Source organism: Trametes versicolor, assembly GCF_000271585.1.
Source record: "Trametes versicolor FP-101664 SS1 unplaced genomic scaffold TRAVEscaffold_15, whole genome shotgun sequence".
NCBI classification, from domain to species: domain Eukaryota; kingdom Fungi; phylum Basidiomycota; class Agaricomycetes; order Polyporales; family Polyporaceae; genus Trametes; species Trametes versicolor.
Genome location: NW_007360335.1, coordinates 306,671 through 320,786, shown reverse-complemented (window position 1 = coordinate 320,786; position 14,116 = coordinate 306,671). Strand labels below are relative to the sequence as shown.

At 57.1% G+C, this 14,116-nt stretch overlaps 4 protein-coding genes across 4 annotated transcripts; 3 read left to right on the top strand and 1 right to left on the bottom strand.

The window, feature by feature from the left end:
* Nucleotides 1–109: 109 nt before the first annotated feature.
* On the top strand, nucleotides 110–629 carry TRAVEDRAFT_53973 (uncharacterized protein; the record flags this gene model as incomplete). The annotated part of the gene is made up of 5 exons (XM_008046908.1): nucleotides 110–142; nucleotides 196–264; nucleotides 324–425; nucleotides 480–511; nucleotides 566–629. The coding sequence occupies 5 exons, from the start codon at nucleotides 110–112 to the stop codon at nucleotides 627–629; spliced, it is 300 nt and encodes a 99-aa protein (XP_008045099.1).
* A 3,946-nt stretch (nucleotides 630–4,575) lies between these two features.
* On the top strand, nucleotides 4,576–7,222 carry TRAVEDRAFT_75450 (uncharacterized protein; the record flags this gene model as incomplete). The annotated part of the gene is made up of 5 exons (XM_008046907.1): nucleotides 4,576–4,798; nucleotides 4,881–5,389; nucleotides 6,379–6,556; nucleotides 6,606–7,027; nucleotides 7,084–7,222. 4 exons carry the CDS (start codon nucleotides 4,576–4,578, stop codon nucleotides 6,947–6,949), a joined length of 1,254 nt encoding a protein of 417 aa, XP_008045098.1. The 3' UTR covers nucleotides 6,950–7,027; nucleotides 7,084–7,222.
* A 2,751-nt stretch (nucleotides 7,223–9,973) lies between these two features.
* TRAVEDRAFT_32179 (uncharacterized protein) lies at nucleotides 9,974–10,973 on the top strand. Its single transcript, XM_008046824.1, has 2 exons — nucleotides 9,974–10,633; nucleotides 10,687–10,973. The coding sequence occupies exon 1, from the start codon at nucleotides 10,055–10,057 to the stop codon at nucleotides 10,325–10,327; it is 273 nt and encodes a 90-aa protein (XP_008045015.1). The 5' UTR covers nucleotides 9,974–10,054; the 3' UTR covers nucleotides 10,328–10,633; nucleotides 10,687–10,973.
* Nucleotides 10,974–11,763: 790 nt separating this feature from the next.
* Nucleotides 11,764–12,867, bottom strand: TRAVEDRAFT_32177 (uncharacterized protein). Its single transcript, XM_008046823.1, has 6 exons — nucleotides 12,728–12,867; nucleotides 12,570–12,665; nucleotides 12,426–12,501; nucleotides 12,157–12,370; nucleotides 12,007–12,102; nucleotides 11,764–11,951 (listed from the first exon to the last, which is right to left on the bottom strand). The coding sequence occupies exons 1-6, from the start codon at nucleotides 12,760–12,762 to the stop codon at nucleotides 11,926–11,928; spliced, it is 543 nt and encodes a 180-aa protein (XP_008045014.1). The 5' UTR covers nucleotides 12,763–12,867; the 3' UTR covers nucleotides 11,764–11,925.
* Nucleotides 12,868–14,116: the final 1,249 nt, after the last annotated feature.

Here is a 14,116-nt window from a genome sequence, read left to right as displayed (position 1 = left end):
TCTCTCTCTCTCTCTCTCTCTCTCTCTCTCTCTCTCTCTCTCTCTCTCTCTCTCTGTTCCTTCATCTGTCCTCTTTATCAATCTCTGCTCATCTATCCGACACGTCGTCATGTCATTCTACCTCAAGCACAGGAACTTCAAGGTGAGTGCCACAGATGATACCTAGGAAGCTGAACACAATAACCTCGTTCACAGGTTATGGCCTCTATCTTCAAAATTAGCACAGGAGACCGTCATAGTATCCGCTGGGAGGACTTTGTGCACGTACGTGGAGCTAAGGCATCTTTCTATTAGCTTTTATTGATTACTTTGGGCACGTACAGACCATGAGTGCGTTGGGATTCCGATACTCCACCAATAAGGGCTCCCAACGAACCTTCAAGCCGCGTCGCTCGGAGCTCAAGCCCAACTTCAGGTGCCACGAGGTAAGCTTGAGCCCGCCGTATGTGCTCTTGCTCTGAGGTTGTCAAATATTCAAGGAGCGGCAACTCGACGCATACCGTCAAGACGTGTGAGTAGTAGTGATCGGGCGCGGCGGTGCTTGATACTGACGCTTTTGGAGCAGCATTGCTCCGAAATTGACCGCGCACTTCGGCTGGACGGCCAGTTCTTTCAAGTTGAAGCAGTGAGGGCGACAGACGTCTGTACATATAGCTACTTGTCTTGATTTTGAATGAAAGTGGGGGTGGCGATGCACGTAAGTCGCAAATCCCGAGAACATCGGACGAACGCACACGAACTGCGATCGTCGTCGATCGATCAGTCTACCAGTGGCCCTGGCAGAGCTTATAGCACGTGTCGCTTATAAACATAGCAAGGCAGGCACCGCGTGCGTATACGCATGATGAACTCATATATTGAACGTGCTACAAACATGGGTAAGGTATCTGTAACGTAGAGCGCGAGATAACGGCGGACTAGACTGACAGCGCACGAGAGTAATCGTCGCGCAGCGAAGAGGCGAGGCGGGGCAAAGTCGAGGACAGCAGAGCACAAACAGGAGGATGGCGGCGAGAGGAGAGGACGAGGATGGGGAAAGTCGGCGGCCGGGCTCGAAGGCACTGACGCCGACGGCCAGCGGGTAGGTGGAGAGCGTGGCGCATCGTGTGGAGTCGGAGGTCGCAGGCGGGTCTGGGTGAGCGTGAGGGCGAGGCTAGCGGAGAGGAGAACGGCGAGAGGAGAGAGGTCGGCGGCCGCGCGTCGAAGCCAGCGTCGCCGACGCCGAGCGCGTCGAGCATTGCGCGTGGTGTGGAGTCGGAGATCGCAGGCGGGTCTGGTTGAGCGCGAGGGCGAGGACGGCGAGGGCGAGAAGGACGAGAGGAGACTCGACCTCGCCGACGGCGAGCGCGACGTCGGGGACGGGCCGGCCGGCCTAGGGACTTGGGGATGGCCGGGGCGGTGTCGGGTGTCGGGTGTCGAAGGCGGGAGTGGCAGAGCGGAAGCACCACGACGGCGTGGGCGAGAAGGACGAGGGGAGAGGGCGGGGATGAGGGAGGTCCGCGGCCGGGCGTCGAAGTCACCGTCGCCGACGCCGAGCGCGTAGAGCGTCGCGCGTCGCGTGGGAAAGGGCGGGGCGTGGTTGGGAGTCTGGCGTCGAAGGCGGGGGTGGCAGAGCGGAAGCACCACGACGGCGTGGGCGAGAAGGACGAGGGGAGAGGGCGGGGATGAGGGAGGTCCGCGGCCGGGCGTCAAAGTCACCGTCGCCGACGCCGAGCGCGTGGCGCGTGGCGCGTGGTGTGTCGCAGGCGGGCCTGGATAAGCGCGAGGGCGAGGCTGGCGCAGAGGAGAACGGCGAGAGGTGGGAGCTGGCAGCCGGCCGTCGAACTCGACCTCGCCGACGGCGAGCGCGACGTCGGGGACGGGCCGGCCGGCCTAGGGACTTGGGGATGGCCGGGGCGGTGTCGGGTGTCGGGTGTCGAAGGCGGGGGTGGCAGAGTGGAAGCACCACGACGGCGTGGGCGAGAAGGACGAGAGCAGAGGGCGGGATGAGGGAGATCGGCGGCCGGGCGTCAAAGGGACCGTCGCCGACGCCGAGCGCGTAGAGCGTCGCGCGTCGCGTGGGGAAGGGCGGGGCGGTGTTGGCATGGGGAAGAATGGTTGGGGAGGAGGGGCCGGGGGTCGGGTGTCGAAGCCGTCGGTGAGGGGGGCGATGCTGAAGGCTGCCCGAAGTCGGATGTCGGGCGCCGGGCGTCGAGCCTAGGATGTGCGAGCGCGAGAACGTGGAAGAAAGCGTGGAGAAGGTCGGATACGGCAAGGGCGAGGACGAAAGGGGGGTTGTCGCGCGTACTTACCTCGATTAGACACGGACGCTTCGCGCTGCCACCGCGCCGCCTTGTTTGGCTGGTTACCCGCCGCCCTCAACCCTCTCCTGGAACGAACAGTCCGAGTGCGGGGACGCGTTCGCGAAACGGTGCGCTGATATCCGCTGAGCTGTTTAGAGCTGACAACCTGGGATTGGTAAGACACCCGATGAGAGCTGAAGGTAAAGCGACTGACCAGCCGCCCAGCTTGTCCAGAGGCATTGGATGTGTCCGAGAGGCAGGGACAGGCGGGGCACAATCTGTGTAGTCGGTCCGTTAGGATGGGCGTAAATCAGGACGGGGTATTCATTACTCACCCCCTCCTGCTCACTACGGGGCCTTACTTCGCTGTCTAATCGTCGGCGTTCAGGGAGACGGAGCCAAAGAGAATGCACGCATGGAAAGCGAGAAAAGCTGGGACGTCGACGACAGCAGCCGTCGAGAGTGTATCCGCGTCGGGCGACGGGTAAGAAGGGAGTAAGAAGGGAGGAGGAAAGGTGATGTCGACACGCTCGAGTGCGACGCGCCGGAGGAGGCCGAGGCGAACGCTACAACGCGCGCGAACTCTAAACAGGCGCCTAATCTCGTTCGGAACGTGTTTAGGTACAACCTCCAGGTCTGCTTACACCAAGCTCGCCCCGATCGCGAGCGTGTGTTTCTGGCTTTGGAGTCCTCCGGCTCTGTCCTGTGCGTCTTCGGACAGGTTCCGCCTGCCGTTTGCCCGTGCTCTGTCGGCGCACTCTGACTTCTCGTACACACACTCGCCATACTTGTCCCGGACTAAGGAGCCCGGCAACGCGTGCCCCTGCCGCGAGTGCGTACGCCCATTATCGCGTGAGTCCCGTCGTTACATCTGATGGAGGATCGTTAGTATCAAGCCTTGGCGCAGTTGCATCTTTGCAAAAAAGATGCAACTGCTCTGTTCGGCGCTTAGAACGCCGCGCAGCTGTATTAGGCGCCCGTAGGAAAAGTTGCAACTTCTTGCGCCCTATTTGGCGTAGAAGTTGCAACTCCTGATGTATAGGGCTCTATAAGCCTGTTCGCCGCCGCCGCCGCACTGTGCACACCTGCACGCCTCACCATCCGAGTGGCGAGGATCCGGACTTCGGGAGGCAAGGCCGTTGGCAACTTATCCACGCTCCAGTCGCATAGCAAAGTCACAGCAATGATTAAACACGACGTCCATAGTGTCCGTAGGAGCTTTGTAAACTGCTTACGACGAAGCCCGAAGGTCGACTCGGACTGCCGCTGGAAAAGAATGGGGCGCCGTGTGGCGTGACCACAGTGCGTGCTTCAAGGGTTACACCGGTAACATTACCTTTGTTCGGCCTTGTTCAAACTCGACCTCTCGGTTGCTCCACCTGAAACAATATTTGCGGAGTAAGCTTATGTGGAGAGTGCGTCAAGGGCGAATGCCGCCGTCACCAACCAGCGTTGTATATACTGCCTTCATTCCGTAAGTGGGCACGGCTGCAAATACGCATGCTGTTGACGTACCAGTAGTACGCGCATTTGTTTCAACCCTTCTTGCTCTGCGTATACGGCATCCACTGAACTCGTGAGACCAGTGCAGTGACGGGCCCACCGGTTGCATCCTAGCATGCCAGGTATTAGCACTGAGTTAAGGAGGCGATCACTACTCTTGCACTATCGGCACCGTTTAACGGTTACTTATACTGACTGGAACTTGAGAGGAGTCAACGCTTGGCAGGCCGAGAGGCCAGCGCCTGTCCTTCCACGTTATTGCGGCCACGCGAGGAACTTATCTGAGATCTAACAAATCGCTCCCAAGTTTCTCGCGAGTAATTTGTCTCCTGCACTCACTTGCCACTTCCCATATGCATACGCGCGGGTCTGCGCGATCTCTTGTCCATGAATTTAAGGGAAGCGCGGTTCGTAGAGCATCCTCAGGTGGCTTACGTGTGGACAGTCTTGGGATCACCGCCGCCATGACTCCGAGTCAGATACATACGCCGGGGTTCCCGAGCCCCTTCACTATGTTTCGGGAATAGCAGCGTAACATGGCCTTTCAGCCTCAGTTGCCTATGGCGATACAGGTGGGCATGATGCATACCATCATCGTTGCCCCGCGATCTGACGTCCAACAGATCTCCTGGCTCTAGTACTCTATCGCCCGAAGAATCGGACTTCTCTGCCAGCCTGTCTTCCTACGATGCACACCGAGAGCCCGCTTTAAATGACAATGTGCTTTCCACAGCACGGGGAACTTATGCTTACGCCCCCATATCCCTGCTGAACTTCCGCTCTTTCGACAATGTTTATCACCCTCAAGTATCGCAGCACACTCACATTCCTTCTCGCTCTCTCATGCAGCTGCACTACGGTTCTTGGGGCTACGCAGAAAGTGGACAACACAAGTCCTCTGATTCAGTATCAAGGTTCTTGGACACCATTCAACACGCCGGGAGATGGGGATGTCGAAGACACACTCGAGTTCTCACAAGACAATTTGGACAGTGCAATCCTGCACTTCACAGGTGTGCCCGTCTTGCCACTGCCACCTGCCTATGTATCCCCCACATGTGGCCAGATCTGTTTTCAACGCTAACGACAAGTCAGGTACATCTGTCGCTGTCTTCGGTGCCCTGAAGCCGGTTGGAACGTGGAACATGCACTCCGCGTACTATCTGGATGGCTCTCCTGTGGTGGGTTTTACTCCGAACCCGCAGGTCGATTCGGAACAGCATCAAGTAAAATTCTACTCCTCGGGATCGCTGAGCGACGGACCGCATACTCTTACAATTGTCAACATGGGCCAGCAGTTTTGGTTCGACTTCATTGCGCTCGAGACGTCCGATTCGACGACAGCTACGGTCACCGCACCGACTCTACCCCCAGGCATAATGACACTTCCGATCTCAACGTCCTCAACGCTGCCTACCACATCCTCCACTAATCCTGTCCCAACTACGTCCCCAGTTCGGCCCCAGCCTACATCGACTAGCACTAGCCCGATCACTTCGGTTATCTCCACGCTTGCCAACCAATTTGTTCCCGCCCACGCCACGCCTCCCAGTACATCGTCGCTTCTCGGAACATCGACTGTTTCACCCAACTCGACAGGGACAGTCAGGGCCTGGTCGGCTGCCAGTGACTAACTAGTCACTAGTGAGAGGTTTAAAGCCCGAGATCACCGGGGAGTCGGCGATCGGGAGTGGTTAACGGAGGCGCCTTGGTCACAGTCGGGTCACGCCAGCCCGCCGCGCTCATCCGCGCGCGTGCTGGAGGGACTCGCGCGACAGGTAAGGCGCGCACGTAGCGGAAACATAAACCGTCGAGCGCCGACGACCTGTTGGTCAAATCTCCTGCGCGAGTACATGAATGATATTATAAAACACAGAATTAGTGCGCGATAGGTCAAAGTATAGACGCGATGAGCTTTTAGAGAGGGTAAGCTGATACCCAGGATTTCAGCTTCACTCCCATCGCGCGATCTAGAAAGGGTCAGCATATCTTTGGAACTCTTTGTAAAAGCAGAAAATAGCTACACATATTATTCTCGGCTTACGCGCGAGCTAGCACAAAACTCTCAAATGCCCGGAGGCTCGATTAGTAGTCGGCGCGCATGCTCTATCGGAGTCTATCAGATACGCGCGACGCTATGCGGCTCGAAAGTTTGGCGCGAGATGTTTAAATTCATCTGTTATACTATATTAAGCATCCTGCATTTGTACGAGCCCTCGCGGTTGGAACGAGAGCTATACGACGGGGAAGAACGTCCCTGAAGCTCTCAGTGGACGTGCAGCGCGAGTGACGCCTAGGCGCTCGGAAGTGACACGCTGGCGCCCGCGGTCGTGCGCTGCCGACCGGTCCTCCCGATCACGACTGGGCTTTTCAGTCGGATCACGACTACTTGTCACTAGTGACTGATTTTTGGCGGGGAGTGACTAGCTAGTCACTGGCAGCCGACCAGGCCCTCAGCAATCACACTGGGAACTCCACCTCTACGAGCACATCAACTCAATCAAACTCGACTCCAGTGCCGCCAAACCCTCCATCAGACCTTTCGAGTCCTGCAGCCACATCCTCCCTTCCGTCACTCTCTACATTTACACAGTCTTCTGTGGCTCCCACTGCGAGCCCAGTCACAGCGAGCAGACACGCTCTGCCCGTCGGCGAGATAATAGGCATCGCTGTGGGAGGAACAGCGCTCATCCTCGCGCTTGCATTCCTGTACTTCGCGCTCTGGCGGCGCCGTCAGCGCATGGCAGCGCGTGCTACAATCTCTCCCTTCGGTAGGACCCCCATCTCCGCCGATTCTACTCGCACACTAACGGCATGCAGTCCCAGAGCACGAGGACGGCGTAAACCTGGACGGCACGCCGCCGCCACCGCCCCCTCCCAACTACTGGACGTCGGAGAAAGGCAGTATGGTCGATCGCGCGCGGCTCAGCCTCCCCCTACAGGTTCCCGCGCGGCAGATGCTGGTCATCACGCACGGCAACCACCCCGGCGGCGTGTGGGCGGACTACCAGTCGTCGATGCCGAGCGCGTCCGGGTACCACGAGTCGGAGTCGAGCGACGGTGGAGGCGACGCGAAGGCTTTACGGGAGTACGTGGCGCGGTACGGGCGGCGGCGGTCCGCGGCTGTGGGCCTCGTGGGGGTGAAACGTGGAACGCCGTTCTGAGGTGTGTGGGTTGGCGATTCGATGCTGGAGAGCGTCTTGGCCGAGGCGACAGGTTTCGTGAGGAATCGGAACGTCTATGTATGCAGCAGTCATGTTGGACTGTTTACACGCTCTCTAATAGCTAATCTCCGTAGGGGTGCCTTCGCCTGGACAAAAGCAGCACGATGAAATGAGTTCAGGGTGTATTTACGACATAAATATCAAATACGTACCTGTCGACGCAGTGATCTGGTCAATTCGCGATTGCATGTCCGCCATCCGCGCCAATATCGTAGCAACTTGGGTTCGCAATGCTTCGTTTTCGCTCCGCATTGCATCTATAGTAGCCTGCATGTATGAACACGGGTTTGTCGCCTCGAGCATTCCCTGGGGATTGTTGTGAGATGCTATGCACGATGGAGGCGAACCTTGAGCTAGGGACGTTGGGTTTGATTGGCTCGGTATTTCATCCTCGGCCTCACCGGAAGCGGGACAGGTTTTGACGCAGACCTGGTGACCTTTTACCGACGCGCGAGATATCTGTGTGTGTCAGTTTGAGCGATGCGTCCACTGATGCATTTCCATGCTAGGTCATATGAACTCGAACTCACTGGTGTGACTTTCGGTGGAGACGACTTGGACTGATTGGTGCCGGTCCGGCCACTTTCGGGAAATCTATACAGAGGCAGTTGGCGAGAATGAGTTCCACCGGCATTGAGCTTGTCGGCAGACCGACGTACGTTTGCGATATATCGACCGATAACCACAGGTTAGTGCGGTCAGCGATTTCCGCACTCGATAGGGGACGCTCGAGTTTGACTAGCAAGAGTTTGTAGGCGGGAGCGTCGTCCGTAGCGCCCATTCGCAGCGGCGAAGGCATGATAAACTCGGCATGAGTAACTACGCGTTGGGCTGTTTCCAAGTGCGAGAAGTGTGATGTCACGCTTGTAGAGGGCCCGGCTTGGTTGGTGAGACGACTGCGGTGAACGTCGGCATAGAGAGCTTGTAAGCCACCGCTAGGATCCATGCCATCACAGTCGGGCTCGTGGCAGCGTGGTATGGTGCTTTCGGCAGAGAAACACGCCCTTGTATCCAGCCCAGCGTCGAGTTTGCTCAGACACGTGAGGGAAATTTGAAGCCTGATGGTATGCTGCGACCCGGCCAGAGGTTAGGGACGCCACTATAGTAATCTCGTCCTGTGAGCGTGTGCATAGCAGGGGGAAGAAGGTGAACCCGGAGGCACAGAGCCTGTGGAGGGAGATAGGAGAGTATTGGATAGCGATCCCGTCCGCGCGGTCTCCAGGCCATAAATTGAGCTCCCTTGCCAGAGAGAATGTTGCATAAAGCGACTTGAACGTCACCTTCGTGGTGTCCAACTTCTTGCCCTTGTGCTGGCGCATTCGGCGAGAGAGCTCGACCGGCGCCGGCGAGACATAGGGCAACATCTCCATGAGCGCTTCCTTCGTTGAACGCACGACGCGAAACGGGTAGTGCCAGGCCGCTTTGCACATCTCGTGGACCGCAATGTCCATGCCAGACTCGTCTTGAGGCTCCTGTAGCGTTGGTCGGCACAGCGGAAGGGCGAGGGAGCCGGCCGCATCTTCGCACCGCAAAAGTCAGAGCGCATGGGCGTGGCCAAGCCGCATACACTCGTTGCACTGTTCCTTGTTCCGAAGCGCCCAAAACGTGTCGAAGACATGGGGTATTGGAGTTAGATCGACACAGAGCAGTTGGACGCGGGTGCCTTGCGGAGTGAAGACACAGTGCAACGGCGGTACGTCCTCCGGTCGCCTGTGGAGGCGGGATGCAAAGTCCTCAATCGCTAGCGGGGTGACGTCTCGCGCAGGAGCGAAGCCAAAGGGTGCCTCTGCAAAAAAGGCGAACGTGCTCGTCCACCGCTCCCCGGGCGTGCCCTCACGTGAAGAACAAAGGGTGCAGCTCTCTCCCCATGCGAAGATACTCTGATCGGGGATGCCGTTGACGATCTCCTTTTGGAGCCGGAGGAACGCGTTGGACTCTTCGCCGTAGATCGGAGGCATGTTGACACAGAAGAGCCCCCTCAGGCAGTACGCCTGGTCTTCGACGTGCGTTGTATCTCGGCGCGCTGCCCACCACATCCTCCTCGCGATACTGATGGTGTCCATCAGCACGGCTCAAAACGCGCGGATGAACTTTATTACCCCCCGTCCTACTCGTTGTCACTTGCTCTTCAAGGGCTGGACACATACAGGTCATGCATCATGGCCGGATCCATCCCCTTGAAGCTGCACACGAATCCAGACTGGTGCCCACACAGTCCGCGCAGTTGTTATAATCAAAGCTCCGGACGATAGGCCAGACTACGCTCAGCGAACCTGAGACCTATCGAGAAGTTAAGATTAGATGTCGATTCATATACAGATTGACCCGAACGCACCGTAATCAACATCTTTACAGACGAAGGAACTTCATGGGAGGCAGTACCCTATTCATTCAAGGATAGGGCGTATGCAAGCCCGACTAAGTCTGTTGACTATCTGCGTTATCTTTAGTGTCGCGTGGGGTGTGGGGTGCGGAGATTGCGTATGAGGCAAGGCCCATGAGCTGTGCATGAATGATGCTATGCTCAGTCCGTATGTTGACTTGCACTGCAGCGGAGCCGCCGCTATCTAGCTCAGAATTAGCGCCTACGGTACCGCAACGGACACTTGTGGGAGCGGCGTCTCTCACGTTTAGAGTGATGCCACAGCACTATTACGGCTGCCACAAATTCACAAGCGTATCGCCCTAGTCCTTTGAGCCTTCGTGGGGGTGTACGACCCTCCGATACGCTTCGAACGCTCCGGAAGTCCTCGGATAGCGGAAGCGCCGAAGTGTGAACGTCCTTGATGCGAAGCGGTGACTCGAGGAGAGGGATCTTGAGTCACCGACGCGGTTGAGCGGTGACATGGTGAAACTACCACAGCACGTCTGCCGCAACCGCCTCGCATCATGACTCAAGCGCTGCAGCCCTAGCTGCTATAAATGAGTGATGCTCGCCCAGAGCAGGATACACCACTCACCACTCTCACCGCGACTCAGCGGCCACTCCCACTACACCCCCGCGCACATACCCATCGTACCACCACCATTTCTTACCCTCCCATCATGCCTTCCCGCACTAAGAAGCAAGCGAAGCAGATCGTTGTGCGCACCGTCGAGCCCGGCACCCGTCGCTCCACTAAAGCTGTATTCGGAACGCTCACCGAGCTCAACAACCACAAGCCTCTCGTGAGTCCTCCCCTGACCCCGCACGTCGGCTACCGCCCTCTCCCCCCCACAACCCCGCCTCCCTCTCTCCCGCCTCTCCGCATAAGGTCAACATCGGGCGCTGAGCTGATGTCGCTCCCTTGCAAACCCAGGCCGAGCTCGACCCGGTAGACTGGATGTTCGCGCCACCGAAGCCGTGGAAGCAGCCGAAGTCGGTCCCCGCGTCGTGCAGGCCGCAGGCGCCCCGCCGGAACCCCGGCAGACACCACGCGCAGACGTGGAAGTCGGGCCAGGTCGTGTGCGGGAACGCGCTCGTCGCGGTAGAGGACGACGGCGAGAGCGATGCCGCCTGGCGGATGGACGTCGAGCGCGAATGGCGGCGGGAGGAGTACGAGTGGGCTGCCGAGGAAGACGCCTGGGGACATGAGCGAACAGAAGTCCAGCTCATGGATATCGCGAGGCCGATGAAACCCAAAGGTTCGTGGTTTGGGGACCTGCTCGACTTTCGCTAAAACGAAGCGCCATTCTAGGCATCTCGAGGGAGTTTGAGGTCGTCGAGACCGTACGGAGGGTGATCGCACTCGAGGAGGATCAGGCACCAGCGTTGACCGGCCGGACAGGGCTCGACCCCGAGCTAGACGAGTGGGAGGTGCTAGAGCAGGAAGACAGCCGGCAGCCCCTCGAGTCGTACGCCGAGTTGGTGCAGCTAAGCCATCGCTGAGACCAGGAGTAATGGATGTCAGGCAGCACGTACATAGGGCATGACTCGGGACTTACTGGCATACGTATCGCATGACGCATTAATTTGGATACCAACGTCAGCTATGCCCTTAAGGGTGACAGCTGAACTATAGATGTTTTGCATATTGGTATCTTGTATGAACTTCTGTTGGTTGATCATAAGAGAAAGTAGACGCCGCGTCCGTGTCGAAGTAGAAAACATGGCGCCCGAACCTATAGCTGTTAGCTCGTTGCAGATAGTCTCCGCTAGACGAACTTCAACAGCCTCGCGGCTCCGTTTTGCGGACAAATGCCCATATCTCCCGCATATCTCGGACTATCGCGGGTAGCAATGCGCGGAATAGCATGATCTGACCTACTGAAAGGGATCAGTGAGGTGACGACGCAGAACCGGTCGGAGACAGCACCCACCATAGATGCAACAAAAAGGGAGCTTCATGATTGTTCAATCGAACACGCCGATTAGACGTCCTGCACGAAGGGCGATACCGATCCAGGAAGAGCGACACCGACCAATATAATACCCAGGCGAAAAATACGCTTCACCCGAAAAAATGGTGTGTACTGCAATCCCTTGCGGAATGGTAGGCATGTCTTGTCCCGACTCGAAGCGCGCTAAGCGAGCACAAGCTTGAACACGCTGCGTGGCTTTGCTTTCGAGATCTTCCTTGCATTTCGGCGGAGAGGAAACCTGCTGATGGGCAAGACAAGAAAGACGTGTTTAGTTTAAAACACGTTGTTGTTATCTGTCCTAATCAGGTGGCTCTCTTTCGACCATCTGAGAGCACCCGTAGTCCTGAAGGAAGCCTGCGAAAGAAATGGCCAATCCGAGCGATAGTACAGAGATATTATACTGGTTATGAAGATGAGGAGAGCGAATACAAACGTAAGGAAAAAAAGAGGTACCGAGAGGAAGAAATGAAAATGGTGAGAAAACGGAGTAGATAAATCAAGCACGAGTGAAACTGAGCACCACGGCGTAAACATACTTCAACTTCCATCCGGACGTCGTTAGTTTCATCGTGCAGTTACTTCGGCGGAGGTGTCGGTGGTCCTGAACATATACATGTCTGTCAGAGCTAGTCCAGCCAAATTAGAACGGTACGTACCGAAGAGACCGGAGCGAGCCATACTGCCGCCGTGATCGGAGGGAAGTGGCGCGGAGGGAGAGCCAGCGACGGGCACCGGGGACAGCAAAGGGTTCGCTGCACCAGCATAGACGTTAACAGAGACATCGTCAGAATGCATGTTGGACATACGCTTCCACTGCGCCCAGGCGGGCAAGGTCATAGGCTCTGGAGCAGCGATCGCAGGCGGTGGGGGTGGTGCTGCAATAGCTTTGGCCTTCGGTTTCTGACGTCGCTCCTCGCGCTTGTGCACTGTGCGCCACGCAGGACGAGCAGGCATCGAGTCGTCAATGATTTCTGAGTCTACGGGAGGGGCAGCAATAGCGGGTGGTGGTGCTTCTTCGTGCTGTGTACAACGTCTCGTTTCATGATCTTAGGTAAACGAACCGCACTCAACGCACCTTGGGAGCCCAGTCTGGCGTATATTCACCCCCTGCGCCGTGCTTGGACTTCACCGCCATGAGCTCCGCGATCTCGCTGGAGGCGGTAGCGAGGACATCAGACCGGCCATTTCCGTGCCGCGCACAAAGCAAGGAGAAACGTACTACTGCAGCTGCCGCCGCTCATCCCTAAGTTTGCCAACCTCAGCGAGGAGGATGCGAACCTCGCTTGCGAGGGCTTTGCTGAAGTCATTCAAATACCTGCGGAAGCAGACCGCGCTCGGTGATCGCCCGTCCGCCGCAGAGCCGTGCAAGATGCGTACTTTGGAGGAGCTCCGTAGTTTCCTTTCTGCGACATGGCCGATCGTGGAATGCAGTAGGTTCGTAGTCAAATAGAGCGCAGGTTCGTGCAGGAAGGAGGGCTGGGTGCAGGGCGATAGTGTTCCGTGAAGGCGGGAGGCAAGCGGCGGCCTTTGTAGTCGGCGCCTATGTCATCCACGGACGAACAGGACCGCAGCCACGAGGCCTCCTGCTGCACGCTGCACTGCAGTGCAGCGCCCACAACGTTCGAAATTAATTCTCGCTCTTTCACATGCGCATCTTGTGCGATTACCACGGTGACCTCGCGACGACACGACAATACGGCCGAGCAAATACGGCAGAGCCCGCTACCGTCAGGCTATGATGGTCATACAGTAACGCAGTGTATGTAATGTCAAGTAACGATTTACACCTGCCGTCGGTACATGTGTACGTCAGCCTGAGGATCATCTATGGGACGAGCCTGAGGGCTTCTATCTCTATAGCATTTTCGGCTTCGTAATGTGTCGGGATTTTCTAATAGGGTCATCAACAAGGATAGTACAGCGGAGTGGGATAGCGGAAGCAAGATCCACCACGACGAAGCCAAGTCTCTCGAAAGCCATGTTGCGAGTATGTACGACACAAGTCAGAGGAGCCTGACCGTGTACAGAGAGGCGACTGTAGTGGCGCACAGAGGATATACTAAGCGACATCGCAAAGAGTCCGCGTCGTGAAAGAGAGTCGCATCGTATACTGTAGCTTACGAAGTACAAGGAAGAAGGCGTCGCGCGAAACGTGTCAGGAGTGTCGCGTTGCGCACAATTAGATACTGTCGTGCGCAGACGGGACAAGTCGCGTGAGGAGGAGGAGGAGTCCGAAGAACTTCAAGAAGTGGAAGCGGACGTCCGAGCCCCAAGAGATGCAAGTCACGCATAGCCTCTCTATAGGATCGTGTCGCGCACAAAGGTTGAGTCGCTGCATCCACCCACTGTAGACTCTGAGCCCCTCATGCAAGAAAAAGAACAGCGAAAAAAGGAGCAGAGGGTTGCACGAGGACTCGACCAGAACAGTAACGTTGCCGAGAGTACTGTCCGGCACTAGTACTAGGAGAATCCAACGAGTCATCGCATCCCAGACCGAGAACCGTGCGGGTTTACTCTCGTAATATTTCTGGAACGTGTCGAGGGTCCTGCCAGTGTGAGTATTCAACTATTCAGTGACATAAAATCATTCCAAACTATTAGTAACCTTGTTAGAGTGAATCATTAGGATCACAGAGTACGCACTTGAGCGGGGTTTCCCTCTCGGGCGGCGGCAACGCTTGCAGCTTTGCTTTCGTGCTTTCCTCGCTTCTAGGTGTCACACATGAATGCCAGTCTGACCGCAGAGTGCGCATCTGGCATCTCAGA

Excerpts from the sequence above, each read along its gene's own strand:
- TRAVEDRAFT_32179 (XM_008046824.1), top strand. The coding sequence starts at position 10,055 with ATGCCTTCCCGCACTAAGAAGCAAGCGAAGCAGATCGTTGTGCGCACC.
- TRAVEDRAFT_32177 (XM_008046823.1), bottom strand. The coding sequence starts at position 12,762 with ATGTCGCAGAAAGGAAACTACGGAGCTCCTCCAAA. Across the intron at positions 12,666-12,727 it reads AACTACGGAGCTCCTCCAAA|GTATTTGAATGACTTCAGCA; the intron begins GTACGCATCTTG and ends CTGCTTCCGCAG. Across the intron at positions 11,952-12,006 it reads GGCTCGCTCCGGTCTCTTCG|GACCACCGACACCTCCGCCG; the intron begins GTACGTACCGTT and ends GTATATGTTCAG.